General features: G+C 36.6%; 1 protein-coding gene across 2 annotated transcripts; it reads left to right on the forward strand.

Moving 5' to 3' along the window:
* On the forward strand, positions 1-21919 carry LOC140166416 (growth arrest-specific protein 2-like). Of its 2 annotated transcripts, XM_072189872.1 has the most exons (7): positions 1-147; positions 2333-2454; positions 5814-5955; positions 12423-12613; positions 18658-18879; positions 20221-20316; positions 21385-21919. In XM_072189872.1, the coding sequence occupies exons 1-7, from the start codon at positions 21-23 to the stop codon at positions 21574-21576; spliced, it is 1092 nt and encodes a 363-aa protein (XP_072045973.1). In that variant the 5' UTR covers positions 1-20; the 3' UTR covers positions 21577-21919. The 2 variants fall into 2 exon arrangements, with proteins under 2 accessions (XP_072045973.1, XP_072045974.1); XM_072189873.1 differs by lacking the exon at positions 18658-18879.
* Positions 21920-22831: the final 912 nt, after the last annotated feature.

Raw genomic sequence — 22831 nt, forward strand, 5'->3', positions numbered from 1 at the left:
GACCTTCAAATGGTTACAATATGGCCAAGATCGGTAGTGCTGTGAGGGATGAATCGCTAGAATTCTCTCAAGAAATCTCACGGTCAGCAGAAGCCAGTCTCAACCCATTGCAAGAAGACTTAGCAGATTGGATTAGTAGAGTTTTAGGTAGGTATTGGGGCCAGGGGCACTCACACATAAGGTGGTACCTGGTACAGGTATGTGCAGCGGTTAAGAGCAGCGTTCGAAATTTTGGTTGTCCGGTTGCCCGGGACAACTAAAAAAGTCGCAGGACAACCAAAAATACTGATTCGGTTGTCCGCCGGACAACCATAAATCTAGCCAAAAGTCACATTTGTAGGCCTACGGACAACCAAAAACTTAGACGGACAACCAGAAATTGTAATCTGGTTGTCCGTGGGACAACCATTTATTTTTCCTAAATTCGAACACTGGTTAAGAGTCCTTTTCAGGCTCTCCGGCAGTTTCATAAGACTCACATTTGGATCAGGTGGTGTATGACGTGCAGTCCCTAAATTCAGTTAATTTTCATCGTCAACCGTGTAATTGAATGGGATTATTTTGAAATTTTAAAACGCTTGAAATATCACTTGAACAAATAGGCCTATGTTGATAAATAATATAAATACAAGCTAAAACCGTTGGGGTTCGATAATGAACCCCACAAAACTAACCGAGTATATGGAAAATGCCATACGGCCGGGCGGTTTCACGAGTTGCCGGCTCGATCATGTCATCCGCCGCCTGATTTGGATCTGCTGAGTCTCAAATTCTGATAATTACATAGCTCTAAGCTCAAATTTGGAAAGAAATTTGGATTTTTTTTTAGCTCCACAGCCTATAATTTGGCCCCAATTTAAATAAATGTTGGTATTTATACAGCGCCTTTCACATGTGAACATGTACCAAAGCGCTTTACATTTATTCCGCCGTCATTAGAATATGTCAGCTGCCATACAATGCCCAAGGCATGCTCATACCTTTGGGCGGCGCTCAATGGACAGTATTCATAACAGCTCCCCATTTCACACCTGGGTGGAGAGGAGTAATCGAGATAAAGTGCCTTACTCAAGGGCACAACACGATGGCGTCGCCGGGCTCAAACCTGCAACCTTCACATTATGAGTCCTAGCCCGTGGCGCTCGGCCACCGTGCTCCCGTAATTTAGCAATTTCACTTCATCAAGCCTCTGTTTTTCCTGAAAATCAGTTTTTAGTTCCCAAAGTTTGGTGCCCCCTACCAAAATTTAAGTTGAGTGCCCCCTCCGGAATTGGGCCACATAACACATTATTATCTGGAGATGATTTTACTCATTTAGACAGACCTTGAAATTCACAGAGGCTCTAAATGGCCTCCGTTGGCCCTTAGACTTGGCCACCCCTCAACATTTTTGTCTCGCCTGATAAGGCAGGAGACTATATAATCACTTTTCCGTATGTGGGGGGGGGTGTGTGTACAATGTATGTGACAAATTTGGTTAAAGTTTTGGTTGAAGTTTGCCTTCCGCCTATTTTCTCGGAGATTAGGAGTCGCACGTTCCTCAAACTTGGTGGGTGGGTGCATCTTGACCCGTGACAGAACCGGTTTATATTGGTTAGTGGGTCAAGGTCACTGAGCTCATCTAGGGGTCATCTGAGGTCAAATTAGTAAAAACTGTCGTATGGCCATGAAACTTGGTGGGTGCAGTCAAGATTTAAAGCCAAATTTTTGGAAGGTCATTTCAAGGTCACCAGGGGTCATCTGAGGTCAAATTAGTAAAAACTCGTATGGGCATGAAACTTGGGAGGGTACAGTCAACATTTTAAAGCCAATTTTTTTGAAGGTCATTTTAAGGTCACCAGAGGTCATCTGAGGTCAAATTAGTAAAAACTGTTGTATGGCCATGAAACTTGGTGGGTACAATCAACATCTAAAGCCAAATTTTTAGAAGGTCATTTCAGGGTCACCAGAGGTCATCTGAGATCAAATTAGTAAAAACTGTTGTATGGGCACTTGATGCAGGAATTCCAAATAATTATAATTAACATTCACTTTTTTCCATATTGCCAATAACACTTCCATTACAAGGTTCATCGCATAAGCAGGCAATTACAAAAGCAAGCTGTCGGGAAAGCAGGTGAGACTCGTGGTTCGAGAACCGCCTTGTTTAACCATAGACCCTAGAAAGGAAGTCTATGGTTTAACATTGTTCTTAAAATGTTGTTGTTTTTTTATAAACATTTTTAAAATGTTTTCAAAATACTTTTGTGTTTGCTGGGACAGTGGATTTTTTAAAGATATAAAATTTCAAAAAAATGCCAACTAATTGTAATCATTCATACTTAATTTGCAGATGTCAAAATTCCTGCCGAAAAATTCATAGATTCCCTAGCCAATGGTGTGTTAGCATGCAAATTAGCTCAACTTATACAAGACAAAGCGGTGGAGTGCCAAAGAGCTGGCACAGCTGTCACGGTAAGTGTCTTCAAATATCTGCCCACTTCAACAAAGTACATGTAAATTGCATTATCTGAGACAAACCTTTTTCTTTTTTCCTAAACCTTTTTTGTTCAACTCATCTGTATTTTATACATGAAAAATTACTGTATTTAGTGCTTTGAAGAATTAAGTAAGTCGTTTCCAGTGAGGGGTCTTAACTTTTCAACATTGTTCGCAAAAGGTTAGAAAAGGTTGCCATAAAATATTTTATGTTATGTTTTATATAAAGGGTGTAAAATATTTTCATACCTTTAAACTTACCACAAAATACTCTAACATAAGGTTAAAAGTATTGAAAAATATTTGGCAAAAAATGTTTGCAAAAAATGTTTGCAAAAAATATTTAACAATAAAATTTTGACAAATTTTTAAAAATGTTGTTGTAGTGTATTTTGGTATTTTTGTTTTTACCAAAACCAAAAATATAGACCCATTTTTTAAATGTTTCATAAGTTTGCAGGGAATTAGGTACCACATTATTTTGCATTTCATTGAAAAAGTTCAAGTACCGTAATATTCTAATCATTACTATTGAGAGAGAAACATAGCACAAATACTACACCCAGATAAATTTCTTGAATTAAATTTGTCATTTTTACCAGAATTTTATCGCTGTTTTGTCTAGACAAATATTAAATCTAATACTAGAATTTTGATGATTTTGATGATCTATGCAAGGTCATGTATTGTAAGGCTTGGTTTGCCATGGATGAATTTAATTCCATCAGTTTCAGATCCATGTAATCCTTGTACCCCGGGGGGGCACTCAACTTAAATTTTGGTAGGGGTGTGCGGCGCGGAGCGCCGAACTTTGGGAACTAAGAACTGATTTTCGGGCAAAATAGGAGCTTGAAGAACTGAAATTAGGGCCAAATTATAGGCTGTTGAGCTAAAATTTCTAAATTATTTCCAAATTTGAGCTTAAAGAGCTACAATTGGCAGAGTTTGAGGCTCAAAGAACTGGAGCAGATCCAAATGTGGGGCTTAAGGAACTGCCGGAGAGCCTGAAAAAGGGACCCTTGAGCGCCGCACATACCCGTACCACCTTAACATGTGAGTGCCCCCCCCGGGCCTTGTACTACCACATGAATGGTACTGTAAAAGTAGTAATTCGCGCTTTGCCGATTTTTGAACTACATTGCTCGTTTTTAATTTCGCGATTTTGAGTTTTCTTACATAGACCTATACATTAAAAGAACATATTCGTGTTTTTATTTTCGTGGTCCTAGCTGTGTTGCACTTGAAAAGCGTGAAAATTAATGTACCACGAAAATTTGCACTTTTACAGTATTGCAAGGCAGGATGTATTTGGCTATTCTGGTTGAAATCCATACACCCACTATGGAAGACATGGCCTTAATCCCCGGGCCTTAATCTTCCAGTGAATTTGGTGTTATCTGAATGTTCGATTCCATTGAAATCTATACAGCTCCTGTGTGGAAGATTAAGGTCATATCATCCACAGGGGGTGTATGGATTTCAACTAGAATAGTCTATTTTGTGGATACTGACTGAGATAGTATTCCAGATAAGCACCTTTAGGCCAATTACAATTGATTCTTAGTTTCCTGTTTACCGCCCGCGTCCAAAGTAGAGAATTGCAAAATATTTAATTATTTTATTTATATTTTGGATTTTCTCTTTAAAAATAACTTTTAATGACTACCATTTGCTACTTTCTGACTTTGATCATATCATCTATAATGATGAATAAACATAGAACTTAATTGTACCATTACTTATGTATAAAATCAAACATAGAAGTAAAATAATTAAATGCATGCTCCTTGTCAAAATGGCTTGATGTAGGTTGCGACCACTTATTTTTTAAAGAAAATAAAAGATAATTAATAATTAATAATTAAAAGTCGCCTCATCCCTGGTGTTCAACCATGAAACAGGAAACTAAGAATTAATTGTGAAGGGCCTTATATAATTTTATTATTCTCAGATCTAGAATAACCTGTTCTAGTCTACCTGACCCAAGTGACTCACAGATTTTCATTTTGCTGATTTTTTTTTTGGCTGTATAATAAGTTCATAAAACAAAGTACTTGAAAGACAACCCCGGGGGGGTACTCAGTACAAATGACCATATGGGGACGTGCCGAAAACATGGTAGCATTTTCAGCCTTCTGGTATATCAATGACCCCTTTTTCAAAGCCTATTTTGGTATATGAATGGGTCCTTTTTTCAACATTTTCTCAATTTTTTCGGAAAACAGCCCAATTTTTCCATAATCTAGCCAAAATTTCCCAAAATTTTGGGAAAATGTGTAAAAACTATGACAATTTTGGTTAAATTTGGCCGAAAATTTTGACTTTTGGTATATAAATGGGTCCAAAAAAAAAAAAAAATTGGTATATGGGTCCACTTCCAAAATCTCAGCGGCACGTCCCTACCAAAACCAAACTTGAGTACCCCGGAAGACAACTAGCTAAATTCTTTCTATCTCACTCTTGAACATAGTCACTGCATACCTGTGAATTCAAGGAGGTAGGCTTCCTCTGAAGAGTGTCCTGTCCATAAACAATGATGCAAAAATCTAATATTTTGGCGTTAATGTTTTGAAGGAACAAGCTTTCAAATGAGACCAAATTCAATACTGTGTGACAAAGTAGCACACCTTGTTCTACAAACTTTTTGACCGCCCTCTTAGTTTGGTGCCTTTTGAAGTAGAGCTGAAGTGAAATGACTTTTGTCTACCGATCCGATATCCGATGATTTTCCTACATATCGGCAGATATCCGATCTGATCCAATATTTTAAAAAATTAAGAAGTTAGGTCTACCCTAAACTATTATTGCTATTCAATGTTGGAAAGCGGAGAAAGTTTTTGTCCAAGCTGGGTAAGTTATACATTTTAATTACTATGCTTCTATTTAACAGCTAGCAATGCATACTAATTCAATGTGTCCCTGGTTGGTCAATAGAAGCAACAGTAATTAAAATGTTTAACTTGAACCTGCTTTGAAAAGTTATTTTTAAAAAAAACAAATAAACTGACCGACCCTACTTGAGAAAGGTCTATTCGCCTATAAACCCCATTTTGTCACTGAAAATGTAATTTGCTATGACATGCAAAAAAAACAAAAAAAAAGTCAATAGGAAAAACTCAACTGAAATAAATTTGTTTCCATGAGTCCATGTCTTTCTTTTGTTCATTTATTCATTCATTCTATCTTTTGTCTTTTGCTTGTTGTCTTTCTTCCTAGCTTTCTTTCATTTTCTTGCTCGTCTTTGGGCTTGCTTGCTTGCTTACTTGCTTCTTCTTCTTTCTACATCCATCCATTCAATCCATCCATTCAATCAATTTATTTGTTTGTCATTGCAGGAACTTCCTCAGAGAAAGATCCGATGTAAAGAGAATGCATCAGCAGAGTCTTTCTTTGCCAGAGATAATGTAGCTAACTTCCTACAATGGTGTCGCACTATAGGCTTAGAAGACACATGTCTATTTGAAACAGAAGGATTAGGTAAGTCTTATCATTTTATTTTCAGATCTTTGAATGATAGAACTTTTAATCAGCTTAAAAAGGTCGGTCGGTTGATTAGCTTTTCTTTTTCTTGCTTTTTTTTAAACTAGCGGGATACCCGCGCTTCGCGCGGGTCCCCGCTAGATGAGTAAATGGGAGCGATCACTAAAACAGGAGGAATTACTGAAAAGTAGAATTATTGATTATTTTCTAAACCTGTCCCTTCTGGCAGTTGCATTTAGCTTCTTTCTTTCTTATCAGTTTCTTCTACATGGGCCTAGTTTGTTCCCATTTAAAAAATTGCTATTTAGTTTGTGATTTTCCGTTTCCATGTTATTTATTTATTTAGGCCTAACCGCATTCCCATTATGTTCCAAATCTGTCCTTTCTTACGTTTCCCTTTTAGCTTCTTTTTTTATGCTGATTAGCTTGTGATTTCCCGTTTCCATGTTATTTATTTAATTCTGTTCTCATTATTTTAGCTTCTTTTTTCTTATGTTTCCTGATTAATTTTAATCTAATTTTAGCTTTTTTTTTCTTACGTTTGCTGATTAGTTTCTTTCTTTCCTTCTTTATTTTGCTCCCGTTTCATTTAGTTACTGTAACCTTATTGTTCCAATAAATATATGCTGTTATTTTCCGTTTCCATGTTATTTATTTATTGATGTTATTTATTATTATTTATTATTTCATAAATCTACCCTTTCTTACGTTTGTCCTTTTAGCTTTGGCTTTTTTTCTACATATTTTGTTCCCAGTTTTCATATTTCCTGCTTAGCGTGTGATTTCCCATTTGCATTTAATTATGTTTTCATTATTTTAGCTTCCTTTTTTCATGAATTATTTTTCTCTGGCACGGAAAGTTGCGTGCGTGCGCGTCACATCCCTTGTACGCCAACGCGCTAATGCCAACGCACTGCCAGTTACGGTACGTGCTACCACTGAGTTTCGACAATAAAAAAGCCCGGGAAAAAAACACACCTGGTTTTAACCATATTTCTTGACCGTTTTCAACCAAATGCATTTCCGTATATATTCCTCAATCTCCGTATGAATTTGGCTGTAAAACTAAACGACGTTTCATAGGCCTAGAATAAATAATGAAATTGTACACTGACTGCCTCCACCTCGGGTCTCCTGATTCACGCGTCGTAGCCTTAATCTCTTGGCTGCCAACCTCGATGCAATGGCGGAAAATGGGGCTTGTAGCTCTGCGTAGGGGCGAAAAGCTCGTAAGATCATTAATAAATTATGCGTTGTTGCGCATCTAGATAGCCTGAATCATTTCTTGGCCACCTCGCAGTTGGCAGAAAACGGGGCAATGTTGCTCTGCGTAAATATTTATACTACGCGATTCACACTGTCCTTATTACCCACAATGCCACTGTATGCGATTTTGCATAGCAACACAGCAATTTTTTATGTTATTCTCTTAGTTTCCATCAATTTGTGCAAAAACGAATGTCCGATGAAATAATGGCAATATGTACCCGATCAATAAACCACTAAATCAAAGTCGAAAGTCAAGGCAATTCGGAGAACACTTGCGCACAAGATGGGCAATCTTCCTTTTATTTATATAGAAAACATTATAAAGTGAAATCTCTTACTGGTTAAATACCTGCCAGTAGAGGGGCTAACCCCAAGAAATTTTCGTTTCATTTGACACGTGTTTCAAATCATATATCAAAATGTTCAGAAAGATCTGGAGTATCTTTCCTGCCATGTTATCACCTGCATGTTCAATTCCATTTCCATGGCAACAGTCATGCTACTTTTAAAAGAATTTTTGTCATTTTTTACCCAAAATGGTCATATTTTAGCTATATCTCTTTCAAATTTTATATACATAGAAACATCATATTTGGTGTGCAGAATACATCATTTGGCCCAATACATTTCATTTAAGGGTGAAAATGCCATTATATTGGTGATTTTTGTGTAGTTTTGACCAAAAAATTTAATTTTTATAGATGGCAATACCTTTGAAACATTACTTCCATGCATCATGGAAATTATATAAATTTATAAAATGGATGTTTTGACACAATACAGACCATTTTGCAAACAAAAATCATACTATTGCAGTGAGCTATGAGCTGCCTTTATTTCATTGCTCAAATAAAATATTGTAGTTTGCTTGCAGCTGCAGCAAACTAGCCTTCATAAAATAATGGTAAATGTGTGTGTATTGATACCAACTCACTCAAGTGGAACAAGAGGACTAAATAACTCTTTATGATACAAACTGCTGCATTTAACTTCCCCTGTCCCGGGGGTGCCACTCATATACCATTGCATGTTGTCATCACTGACCAGACACTTTTATTTTTCACCCAAAACACTGACATGCCCAAGGGCTGAAAGGTAACCCTTACCACTGACCTGCTATGAAAAAAGGATACCCAAATCACTGACCACAGCCATGGTGCAAACAAAGGTACCCATATCACTGACCTTACATGTCCCAATGACCCTTTTCACTGACGAAGGTAGAAAGCAATATTTACCTAGTGTATTTCCAATCCCTTTACATACAATTTCTGTTATAATATGAAATAGCCTGGAATATCATCCTTAACACAAAATTGTGGTCATACACAACAAACAAGCTGCAATCATTTCATTGGTATCCAATTAGTACAAGTACATCCTGGGAAGATCATACACCAACAGGTTATTTGTAGTGGAAAAGTTTTATTTCCTATTCTGTCTGCACTTTCTAAGGTCATAAATTATCCAATAAATTAATACAGATTCATGTAAAATGTAATATTTATTTCACCATGTCATGACTTAGTTGGTGTGAGAAATGCATCGTCTAAGCAGTGAAGCTTACCAACTTTAAGCTTATCAATTGGTCATGTGTGTGCGAATTTTGCACCCTCTGGACTGGTGTGTTTTTGAATGGTACACAACCCATGCACACAATCGGAAGTAGAAACCGGGAGTAGAAAGCAAGAAACATCAGCAAAAGCGATGAAAAACGTGATTGCATTTTCTTAATAAGCGTAGCTATTTACCTTTGATTTCAGTGCTGAATCCGGCGAATCCATGATCCGCGCTAAGCTCTGAAATCTGAAATATAAAGCACTTTTTTCCCCGTTTAACCGGTTTTGCGGGTGACAAACAGCGATGGCAAATGTCACTTCACGATTTCCAAAAGGCATGGTTCCTGTTGGTTCAGCAGTCAAACGTATGCCGTAATCCATTCCGATTACACAGTATCTGTACCTTGTACAAAATTCGTAGTCTCTCGCCCGTCTCTCGCAGCCCGCTTCGGCAGCATGCACAAACATCACCGAGTTTTAATCATGGTACAAGACCGGGCACAAGACTAATATATTACACTTACAGACCCGGAAGTAAGAAGTTGTTTACAATCAGGAACGAAAACAGCGGCTGACGTCAAATGCTGGACTTTGATTTTCATGAACCCAAAACGCCGACATATCTATTGTAAAAAGGTACCCTTTTTTCCAGAAAACACCAAAATTGAGACACTTTTCGCGTCTCGCTCTGGACGTGCCCAGTGCTTTAAAAGATACCCTTTTACCGCTAAATTTTGGTCGGTGATGACTTCATTGACGGTTCAACTGGCACCCCCGGGTCCCCTGTGTATTAAATTTAAGGCAAAATAGAGTAGATCCTCATGTAATTCTAGTGCCACAACTTTCTGAGGGATTATAGAGCTTTTGGAATAAAGCTGTACATATTATAATCCCTGAATGAAGTTTTGACACTACATGTGGGCTAATTCTGCATATGATTTGAAGAGCCCGAAATGCAATTGCCTTTGATGCCCTATATAGTGTTGCCTTGGTGCCCTAAATTTTTTTCTGCTTTCAAGCAATTGAAAAGCATGTAATTGCCTTGATGCCCTTTTCAATTTTTGTCAAATTCCCATGGATTGGCTGCCCTTTCAATTTGAGTGGGCTGCCTGACATTTTTATTTATTGATATTATACATCATTGAACATTCTATAAGTGTAAAAATCCTACAAGATATGAACATAGAGAATTCAATCTGAAACATGTACTAATAAAAAATAAATGATTTTCAGTTTTGTTTTTGTTTTGTTTTTGTTTTTTTATTTGAAATTGAAGTGTATGAATTCACCCCACCTCCTCCTAAACTTACGGGCTTTCTTTTGGATTTGCATGTGCTGGGCTAGGTAGGGATCTCCAGTTCTGATTTATGAAAGTAGGTCTTATCATGGAACTGATATTATAATAAACTTTGGCTATACACCTATCTATAGAAGATATGACCTTAATCTCCCAAACAGGGGGTGCATTCAAGTTAATTTCAAATTCACACTCCATGTGCAGGTAATTAAGGTCATGTCTTCCATTGGGGTGTATGGATTTCAATTAGAATAGCCCAAATTTGATGGATCAAATCAACCACAAGCTCCTTGGAAGGATGGAAATCTTTCAGTATTTGCTTAAAAATTTCCTTAAACCTGATGACAGCTTGAGATTTCCCTCCGACCTTCAGGATTTATATCATGTATGCTACAAATTTAGTACGAAGCAAATCAGAATTTGAACAGTGATTTGTGACAATTTTTGTTTCACATTCTGAAATTAATTTTGTTTGATTGAAACAGGAAGCAATTAAAGGTATTCAGGAAGGTTGAGTAGGAAACAGTTACATAAGGAAATTATTACATTATTATTAATAGGTTTACAAACTTGACATACAGTATTTCTGTGTAAGCATAAAAACATCAGGAAGGACTGACCCATATAAATTTAAGGACTAGCAAAGTATAGTCTTTGTCAAAGACTGAACTCCAATTGAGGGGGACGCGGGCTACGAGTCGCAAATGGTGATGCCCCACAAATAGCGAGCAGTGAGCAGAGAGACTATGGTTTCCAAGAGTGTAGGGCCAGAGCCAAAAATGGTCATCACTCAACCTAAAATTTAGAAATTGTCACAGGAGTGAATTTCTCCTCTGGTTTGATAGACTATTAACCAAAGATTATGAATCAGCAAAAAAAAGTAAAATTTGCCCGTCAATTTCGGACTGCAAGCAATTAAATACACATGTAGCGCCCTCTCGGTGTGGCGGGACGGAATTGTTAAATTTGATGTTACTACATATTTTTTTTAAAAAGATAGGATTTTTTTGTTTATGGTATTATAAAGGTCTTCTGTATAGACAATTTCAGCACTAAAAAAAATGTCAGTGGACTTTGCAAAAATAAAGAAATAAATTAAAATATGTGTAAAATTCCGTCCCGCCACATTTTTAGGTGATTTTTTTACGTTTCCGGAAGGGACGAAAAAAAAAATTTTAGTCAAAACTTTCCAAAATATCAACTATTATGGTAATAAACATTCCTGAGTACACAAAAATTGAATTCATCAACTTTGCTAGACTCAGAGCCATTTTAACTTTGTCTTTTTCAGGCCTTTTGTGGTAGGATGCCAGCAATAAGGCTATTTTCAGGGTCTGTGGTGTAAAACATGGCCCTGCCACATTTTGAGATGATTTTTTTAAGTTCAGGAAGGGATGAAAATTTTCTTTCTCAGTTTATATTTTGCAATAATTTTTCATTGGAAGTGAAAGAAAAGATAATTTTGTCAGTTTTAAAGTGAATCAATTGCTTTTTTTCTTGATTTTGACATGGTGGACAAAATTCCGTCCCGCCACATTCCGTCCCCGCCACAATGACATGATTTAAAAAATTAATGAGCGTGCTATAAAGAGGGGGTGAATTTTATAATTCCTTTCATAACAAAAAGAAGGATAGTTGAAGTTAATTACCAATGTTAGAAACAAATGTTTTATCCCAGTACTTTTGATAAAAATTCAACAGATGTACTGTGTTCACAAATACATGAAGTTTATCATTCCGTCCCGCCACATCGATGAATTTGTGTTACCGTGGCAACATGTTGATTCTTTGGACTATTTTTTTTGCGTGTTAATGTAGTCTGTAACTTACTTGTTTATATTAAGAACATGAAGAATCCATAAAATAAACAGTCACAGAGCTACAATTTAAAAGATCTATCAAAATTTCGTCCCGCCACAAACGAGCAGTGAGCAGAGAGACTATGGTTTCCAAGAGTGTAGTTCCCAGTAGTTTAATTATCTCCCTATGGGTAATATAGGTACACGGTCTGTAGCACAGACTAAGCAAAGCATGGCTAGTGATTTTTTAAGGTCATGTCAGATATTTACGAATTAAAAAAATTAAAACCATGCAGGGGCAGATTGGGGGTGCATGCAGGGGCAGATTGGGGGGTGCCCCTAATTTTTTGCAGAGTGGCGTTGTGCCCCCCTAATTTTTGCAGAGCGGCGCCTGACTTTGTGTGGGCACCGAGCCGCCAAACAAATTTGGGCTATACCCTTGAAAATTCCTGGATCCGCCCCTGTGTCCAGTGTCCAACCATTGAACATGCTGGTTTTTTTCTGTCATCTAATAGAATTTTTTTGTCTCTCATTGTACAGTTTTAAAGAAAGACCCCAAGAATGTATTAGTGTGCATCTATGAGTTAGCCAGAATAGCAGGTCGTTATGGTATTGAGCCTCCTGGTCTCGTTAAACTGGAGAAGGAGATAGAGAAAGAACAGAAGAATCCCCGTCCAAAGTCATCGGTAACACCGTCCAAGAAGATCAAGAGGAGTATCCTGGATGAAGAGGTAGGTTCTGGGATCATGAGGATTGTTAAAAAAAGATAGCTTCTAAAGAAGACAAAAATCAACCAAGAATAACCTTACTGTATAAGTGGCAATTTTGTGATAGTTTTATTTTCTCAAAAATATCTTCTGTGTTGAAATCACCAAAATATATATGTGAAAGTAACCAATTATACAGTACTACCGTAAATGTTCGCCTAATGGCGCACCTGGGCTCCTTTGCCTTAGGGTAAATTCAGGCATGGGATTTTCCAGTGGAAACACTGGAACCAGTCTTTTTTGATGTCAAAATTCCCGCAGTTTTATTTATTTTCAGCCTATTTTCAGGTGTTTTTGTCCGCTTTTCCAGCTTTTCCAGACTTTTTCATAAATGCGTAGTCCCATGCCTGTAAATTGCATGTACAGAAAGAGAGCTCCCTCCTCTAAAAATCTCAACAAGAATTAATAAGGGTACATGCCCTTATTTGCTGGTGCCGGTGGGATTTTTATGGGAGGGCACTTTAGTTTGTGTCTAAAATTCCATTCATGTCAATGGAGCCCATAGCACCATTAGGCGAACGTTTTCGGTATATCAATCCTTAGTACTGAAGACCTTACTCTAGATTAGTGATATCGACCCTTAGATATATAAGCTTTTTTAAATTAGAGATAGAAAACCTTAGAGATAGCCAACCTTAAAGATAGTGATTAGTGAACATTAGAGATAGGGAGATAGTTGGAAGCTTTATTGCTATAAGGCCTATAAATACTAACCTTCTCAGCCAAAACCCCAATCCGCCTTTCCCCTAAGAACCCCCTCCCCATGCATTTGATTAAGTTTGCCTGTGTGATTTGCTGCCAGTGTTCAAAAATATGCACTATCGCAGTGCAATTTGCACCCTAAAATTTGTCTGTTACGATACAATTTTAAAAGTGTGGTGCAAAATTGTGTGTGATACCACATTGTACTGAGTTTATGTGTTGATTGTCTGAAACTGCACTTCAAATTGCTCTGCGTCAATGAAATGCACCACAACTTCAAAATGGAGTGCAAAAGTATGCCCCAAAGTAAAAAGAATAATTCAAGAACTGTTTGCTGCTGTTGTGTAATGCACCGCAGCCACTTCAATATCATTTATTTGGAATTGTACATTTAACATTAAAAATCCTAAAAGTTAAATTGTAAATATTTTGAAATTATAAATCTTCCTGGCAATATGTAATAAATATTTTTGCGAGGAATTTTGTCAGTGTCACTGTACTTCAGGGTTTGTGTAACTTGTATCCTACTTGAAATCTGTATGGTCCAATGAGCCATGCAGGCCAGGGAAATGGAACTGGGTACAACTTGCTAGACCTGAGTCCAGTCTTGTGTATGGAGTGTTAGGGTTTATGGTTGGGGTAGGGCAGTCTTGTAATAAGACTAGTAGAGTTTACCCGATTCAATAAGCGCTCTGTATTCATACATATAATAGGCTTTTTCCAGTGCTTAGGTAATATCTTTTCATGAAGTTAAAATGTGAATATATATTTGTACACATTTTAAGTCTGTAAATTGCCATGCAGTTTGTTTAATGAGGGGGACTTGTAGTATGAAATTGATGTATGATTATAAGAGCCTCACCAATAGCAAAATAGTGTTTGGTGAATAATCCTCACAAAGGGGTCTTTTGGTGAAAAGCGACAGAGCCTCTTTCAGTTACCCAAGGGGGAACCACTCAAGTTTCATAGTGTACACATGCATGTGCGACCAGAGATTTTCAAACATACCCTAAACAAAATTTGCTAATATACATGTTTGGGTAATGGTCCTAATGCAGGAAATCCCTAAGAAAAGGAATAGAGGAAACATGTTTTGTGATAGCAGGATCACTAAAATGACCCCTAAAAGTAGACGTTTGAAATATTATCGTGTATTTGAATTTATGTAGTATTTTTAAAACCTTTTAAAAATAATTATGTTATGTAAATGTTGTATTGATCCCTGGGCCTTAAGGAAGAACAGATGATTAATTGTGTTTTCAACTGATTGAGTGTCCCAGGTTAAAGAAGAAATAAAACAAACAAAACAAACAAAACAAACCCTAAAAGATACTTGAAGTTGAAAATAACCCTTTTTCTAGAAAACAGACATTTTTCATACTCTGAAAAGGACCATTTTCTTGTGATTTCTGGTCAAGAAAACTTGAGTGGCCCCCAGGTCATTGGCTAGCAGAATCTTTAAAATGTTTTACTTTTACATGTGTAATAGCTTGACATCATTGATTGGCTAATAGTATTGTTTTAAATCTGAGACTACCATCACTGCCATACTACGAGAGTGCCCCTGGTGTTTTAACTATACACTACAAAACTAGTCGTACTACTTATAGTAGTAGTTGAAAAATTATGAACAGTAGGTTTTATTTTCATCTGAAACTCAACATGCAATGAATGATTGCTGTTTTGATATTTCCTGAGATAACATCTGAAAAATAATGAATTGCCCTTATTAGTAATTACTTGTAATTACTACATGTATGCCTCAGAAAGGGCAACCAATTAGTTTCAGTATACACTTGCTATTCAAGCTATGCTATTCAACTTGCTATTCAAGTCATGGTTCTTGCATAAAGCTTCAAATGAAACTGCTGCAAGGTAACTTCAGTTCAGGGTCAACAGAATTGAAGTCCAAGTTCATTTGGCTATATCAACAAGATGCATATTACATGGCATTTAATGCTTTTGCAATAATCAGTCAAAAAATTGATCATCAGAAATTGCTTATAAATTTTCACCATAAAAGAACTATAGAACTAAAAATTGCCTTGCTTTGTTACAATTATGACGATATCAAAAGCATATAAATCTTTTCGTGCTAAAATAATCTGAACTTTTTTCATAATATGAGCAAAAATGTACACTTTTGATATGGCATACAAAGTCATTTTTGCATGATTTTTACTATTTGATACGTACCTGAAATGGTTAAACAATTGGCATGTGATGTGATCAAGCAAAATCAGTCGGAAGTCGGAAATATTGGTTTTGAGATATAGCCAAACAAAGGAAGTATTCCCCGTTTCCTATTGTTTTGGAAATTCTTTAACTACTCACATCTTTTGAACTGATTGTCCAAATTCAATGGGGTTTTCTGCAAAATGTAGCTTTGCAAATGCTGTTTACAATCCTGTAAGAAACTAAAAATTGAATATGTCAGACTTCAGACTGCTTTTGCTTGATCACACCACATATTGCTTCAGGGGTTAGCTATCAAGATAAAGTTAGTATTTAAATGGGAAAATATAAGGAAACAGATTTTGTCTAGCTATCTTGTCATACATTTTATGCATGAAGCAGCTGGTATGAAAATCCTTTTGATTTGAAAGTGCAAAAATCAAATGATACACCAGGTGTGGGATACAATCCAGGACAAAAGGTTGATTTGGTTACTATCATCTGGATGAAAATAAAATTAGGTTCACATGTTTTGAGCTAATATATAATATACAAAACATTATTTTATTATAATACAAAACATTATTTGTAGAATTAAAAAATTCTACAATTACCGAAAAGTGAAAATTTTCATGTGATACATTGTTTGCGTTTTGTTAATTTTGTTTTTAAAATTCTCAATTCTAAGCTTAAATATATATACACAAAAGGAATGTTTATGTGTTGAAATTTTCACAATAGCTTATTGGAAGTTAAATGAACAAAAGCAAATGTAGCATGAAAATTCCAATAAAAGTGGCCAAGCAAGTTAAATGCCATGGGGTCAAGGCCTATACTATTGCTTACAAGTAAATAAATATGTAAATAAACAAATAAATAAAAATATAAAACTAAAAGAAACAAACAAATCCTGTAGGCATATTTGTTGTAGAGTTCCTTTAACAGTAGTTTAAAGAAAAGCAAATTCAAATAACAGCATGTTTACCAATTTGAATTTGTTGACAGTGCAATATGCATGCATGGAGGGGTGTGGAAAGGGAGTTGACAATCATGCTCTATGGCTGAAGAAGTATTATTTAGCATCAATTTATATAAATGTGACTTGGTTTATATCTATGCATCAATACATACACAAAAGAAAAGACTTTTAAAGAAGAATGTGCTAAAATTATACATTTTCATCATGAATTTTAAATAATCTGATGCTCTTGAGTTTTGAAAACAGTGACATGATAGTTTTTCCTGTAGTAGTGGGTGATAGATCTTCTCCTAAGTAAATATCAGATTAAATACTTTGTCATCCACAAAATACTGTCAGTAAATCAAATTGACTGATAATGCAGTACAATGATACATTGGCATATCAGAGCTAGGAGAAGACAGCCCAGTCAACCAGATAGTTCACCCTGGATTATTCTCACCAGTGTTGCCAACCGTTTTCAAAAGCAGGGTGCAGCAAATTGGCCTTATAGGGTGCGGCTAATGCCTCTTAAGTAGCCCAATTTTTAAGGAGTTTAAAAAGGCACCCAAAAACCTTAATTATTTAATATATGAATGGACTTTTTAAAGTGAGCAATCAATGAATTAAACACATTTGTTATTGTAATTCCGCAACCCTGAAAGGCTGAAAACCCTTCAAAAATCTAAAGGAGAGAAACTGGGGGGGTGAGGGGTACTCAAGTTTGGTTTTGGTAGGGGTGTGCCACTGAGAATTTGAAATTGGACCCATCAATATACTCATTTTTCAAGAAATTTGGACCCATCAATATACCAAAAGTCAAACATTTTTGGCCAAATGTTGGTGAAATTTCAAAAAATTGAGAAAATGTTGAAAAAAGGATTCATTCGCATACCAAAATTGGCCTAGAAAAGAGGGTCATTGATATACCAAAAAGCCGAAAATGCCACCCATGTTTGCAGCACGTCCCCGTATGATTATTTGTACTGAGTACCCCCACTGGGGGAGAGAAACACCGTTATAATCTGTTTTCATAACTATGGCCTGACACTTTCAAAAGTAGTTAAATTTTAAGCAATTTACAGCACAAATTTCTAAGGTGCATAAAAGTGATTGTAAAGAGCCTAACTGTGCTATTAAAGTCATTGGCAACACTGACTTTTCACTATTTCAGCTGACAGGATGAAATCTGTGGTATTTTTTATTTCACCGATTTATTTCACTGATTTTGTGTGTTTGTGTGTAGGAGAGGAGATAGAATGACCCAGCTAGTAAACAAAATATTGATATGCATGACTGGAGAACAGACCACAGCTGCATGCCTGTGTTGGGGTTGATATTGATATCAACAATTCTTTGTATGTACTGGTATCCATGGCAAACATAGAACCTTGCACAACTTTCAGTTTTAAGAAAAATATCCTTGTATAAAATAAATTGTATACATTTTTTGAGGGATGACTACAGCAGGTGTTCTGTTAACTAGTTTTGTTCAGTACTAACAATGATGGCAAATTGATGATTAGAAAATAAATAAGCCACTTTTTCCATGAATAGTAATTCATAGTCATTGTCCATGGTAAACCTATAGCAGCACCTAATTTCTAAGGCATTTGTTCATCAGACAAGATAATAAAGCACCCAGTTTTTTTCCCAGTCATGAAGTTTTAACAATGTCAACAAAACTGATTTGTTTGTTTGTTTTTACTTTGTTTAGTGCATGAGAATTTTTTCTTTCTGTAAGGTGGAGCGGGAAAAATATATTCATGTGAATGCAATCAAAATTACACTAGCACTTTAAACCTTTCTTTTGCTTTTTAAATAACACTTACAAAGCTGATCCCAATCCAGCTAACCCTAATCCTAGACCCCGACCATTACCCTAAACCTTAATTCTAACCTTAAAGCTACATGTTTTGGCTTTTTTTTTTGTAATTAGGTCTTAGTCAAGAATGTTAAAGCATGAAGTCTATATTTCCTAACTTAGGTGTTTCTGAATGAATTCATCCCTTTCGGGTTATTGCCAGTCTACCATCATTAGAGACTAATGTTGCAGGCCCAAGCGCATTGATCAATCTTTATCTTCAATGATCAAAGTAAATTGTATAAAGTTAATAAGACAATTGAGATAAATTAAATTGAGGTAAAAACTAGATGTATGTAACTCTTTCAGCACAAGGATCAGTCAGACTTGGATACAAACTGCACTTCTGATCTGATAACTGTTGAACATGAACTCACAGATTCACCCTGTCATCGTCCTGAATCACAGACTACCTGTATTGGTATAGCCCATGAGAACGACACACCACCTCACGAGCCTGCTGGCACACCACCTCACGTGACCAGCACACCACCTTATGACCAACTTGCATGCTCTGTAGTGACATTGCCAGTATGTTTTCCTTTTACTTTATTTGCATGCACTTGGTGATGGAATGTGGATTTTGTGGTGTTGGATATAAACTATACTGGGGTAAGGGGGTCAGTGGGAATAAACTTCTACTCATAACCTCTGCCTCCCTGTCAACACCACACATGAAGTAGCCAAACTGTTTGATCATTGCTCTCTATGCATCCTAAAATATGTATTGGTGATGGAGCCTCCTCACCCCCCCCAAATCCCGGGGGTTCTTGAAAAAATTTTATGCGGGGTGTGCCACGCAGACTTTCGGATGCTGACTTTCTCTATACCTACTTTTTGCTGTTTTTGCTACCCATCAGTATACCAATTTTCAAGAAAAAGCACCCAAAAAGCACCCAAATTTGCCATAATTAGGCGCTTTAAGTGCAATTTTCCCAAAATGCGCCCAATTAGGCGCATTGGTCTCCGCTGATAACCCACCCATCGATATACCAAAATTGCTGAAAAGGTACCCCAAAACCGTGGCACATCCCCGTATACCTTCAACCAGGAAGAACCCCCCCCGGGCCCAAATCACTACAAGCCAGAAGTGCATCTTCATGCTCAGATGTCGAAGCCCCCTCCTGAATCGCTACCATGTAAAAGTGTGCATGCTGGGGTAATCAGTACTGTGATGCAGTGGAGTATGATGTTGGATTTGTAGTGGTGATATGACTGATATCATACAGAAGATGTGCTTCTAGCTTATCTCACTCATATCACCTAACCAGTGATAATGATGTGGGTGTAAATATACATTTGGTGAATGAAATCTATTGTTCTTTAAATGTTATAATCTTTCAAATGATATTGCTTATCAATTCATATCTAGTCAATGTCAACATATGTGATCAAGCAAAATGAGTTGGAAGTCAGAATTTATAGTCTGCAGGTCTCTGAGGAGAAATGGGTAGGCTTTTCTTACGTAATCTCTTTATTTCAAGAAATTTCTAATAAAAGGTGATAGACACTAGGATCCGCAACATGCTAATCTATCAGGGCACAGTTCTTTAACCCCAATACATTTGTACATTCATTCCATGACCTTTGAAAACTCACACTCTACAACTGAGGTCAAATTTTGCACCAATATTGTTTTATTGAGGTTATTGAACTATGCCATTGGGATGAGGCCATGATAGTGAGAATGAGGTTTTCAGTGAAATCAATCAAAAAATTACTAAAATTATAAAAAGTGGAATGTGATTTGAGTTGACATCAGACTAATTTTGCTTGATCACACTTAAAAGCTGTTGAAAGTGGTTAAAATATTAATCTAGGAGTCCGGAACTTTAAATAATGTCCTTACTGTACTTTATATTGCATTTTCAGGTACAAAGTCTAGCCAAGACAGTTGACTTCCCACTAGAAATCCAGAGAATATCAGAAGGAAGATATAACATAGGAGGCAAAGTGGTCTTTATTAGAGTAAGTATTACTAAAGTTTGTTCAGCTTATGTAAGGCGGAAAAAATAGGAAGACTCATAACACTGTGTATCAGTTGATATAGAATGGCAAGCACACAGTTGGGCGCAATGCTTACGCTAGTTGTGCATTGCGTAATGCGTGACTGGTGCACACTTACGTGAATATATGCGAGCATGAGTTGGGACTTTATTGACACGCGCATTAACAAAAGCCAAGTAATTTCCACCTTATTTAAGTCAAACAAAATTTAGACTTAGCCGTGTATGAAGTACAAGTGAGTGGGTTTACAGTCAAGATACTGTTGGCAGAAACACAAGGGGCATGCCTCCAACAATAACAGAAAACTAAAACATGATAAACAAAGTTTAAGGGAGAGACTGGTTCAGTAGTTGGAATTCTCAGCTTCTGGTGCTTGAGGTCCCAGGTTCAATTTCCAGTGATGGAAAACTTGTTGTGATATTGACCTGGAAATATAAAAGCTGAATTTAATTGGCAAGATCTGTAGATTAAATTCAGACTTCTGTTCTTCCCAAGGGGCATAAGACATAAAATACTGTGGACTGGTTACTTTCAGGCAGAAAAGGTTAATTTTTGGAGTAGCATGTCCTGTGGATGTGTTGTAAGAATGGTCTATTGTAAGGGAATTACTGATGAGCCTTTGCCCTAGCTGAGAATGGGCTGTTCCACTTCAAATTCACACTTCCCCTGTGGAAGATTTTGGAAATATCTTCCACAGGAGGAGTATTATTTTCAAATGTAACTAGTCTGGGTTTATCATTTTGAAACCCATACTCCCCTTCTATATATTATGGCTTTACCTATATCTTCCACAACTGAAGTGAGTAATTTCAAATGGAAGTTACCTAATTGTCTATTCCATTCAAAACTCACACTCCTCTGTGGAAGACTTCAGTTAAATCGTAAGGGTAGTGTAGATTTTAAATGGAATAGCCCAATGCTGTTGGGTTGGCACATTGCAAGGTAACTCACTCTCTGCAATATGTGAAGATTGAAGAATGTAACATGATCTTTGAACGTACATATTTTTTGTAATTTTCTTGTCAACAGATGTTAAGAGGGCGCCATATAATGGTACGAGTCGGTGGCGGATGGGACACACTACAGCATTTTCTAACAAGACATGAAGCAGTCAAAACGTCCAAAGTAGACCGTAATAGCATCAAGTCATTAGACGGTAACAGTGTACCTGATGAGTTCTATGTCATACAGGCTAAGTACAAGGGGAAAGGAGAGGCATGATGTATTCAATTTGTTTGTTAATTTGTTTGTTTGTCAGTTGACAACTTGTTGATGATCACTGAAATAATTGTTTTATCCAAAAAAAAAAGAGGCCTGAATTTTAATAAGTAAATTAGATGCAGTTCTGGGTAATATGTCTTGTGGCAGCATCTTTAATGAATATTTTGAAGTGACTGGATCAAAATTCATCAGGTTTGTAGGCTATGTATGTTTGACCAATAATGGCATTTGGTATCATTCGGGGAAGCTGTTCAACTGGAAGGGTATCATTGCATTGATTCAACTATTCTTTCACATCTTTCTACCTCTAGACATATAATGTTATATCAATTAAGGTAATGAATTGGGCTAATTGATTTAAAATCCACACTCTCTTTGGAATTAGCACATTAAGCAACTCTATTTCAGACTCACCCTCCCTCTGTGGAAGATTCAGGTTGAATTGTTCAAGATGTATGAAATTCAGATGGAGCTGCTTAATGTGTTCAGTCAATTTGAAATTGGTACTCCCCAGTGGAAGATATTTCAAAAGTCTTCTACAGGGGGAGTTTGGATTTTAAGTGGAATATTATTATGACTTCCCAGGTGTCAGACAGTTTTTTAGGCAATGATGGTATTCCTTTCCAATCCAAAGAATAACTTACTTTAGCTTACTAAACCTGGAATTTTGATCAGTAGATAACCTTATTAGGCCAGAATGTACATGTTACCAATATAACAGGGGTCCATTTCACTAAACTTTACAAAGCTTCGTAAGTGTCGAAATCGTACGCAACTTATGATGAGTCATAAGTTCCATTTTACTAAACTTACGAATGGCACCCCTCGTAAGTAATAGGAATTTACTACAGGGACCCTTCGTAACGTTACATCTACTTGGTTACTTGAGTTACGAAGGGTTAAAAGTTTAGTGAAATGGACTCCAGGTATTTTAATTTACTTGTAAAAATTCAGGCTGGTGTTGTCTTCAGGAAAAGTGTATTCAGGAGCCGTGTACAGATGTGTGTATCTTAATGAATATCAGGAAACCAAAGATATTGGCATATAAAAGCAGAATTGAACTTGTTATATAATGTGTGTATTCATCCAATGTATTCCAGCCTGATCCACAGTAATCTTATGCTGGCTATTAAGAGACAAGGTATAATTGACCTTTATGTAAATCCCGTAACATCGTTTATCGAACATTGTTACTGCGCATTGCAAGTCGGTGTGACGTAAAATGACAAGTTCTCAGGTGTACTCGCAAAGGCTT

The sequence above is a fragment of the Amphiura filiformis genome, chromosome 12, assembly GCF_039555335.1.
Source record: "Amphiura filiformis chromosome 12, Afil_fr2py, whole genome shotgun sequence".
Classification (NCBI taxonomy): Eukaryota; Metazoa; Echinodermata; class Ophiuroidea; order Amphilepidida; family Amphiuridae; genus Amphiura; species Amphiura filiformis.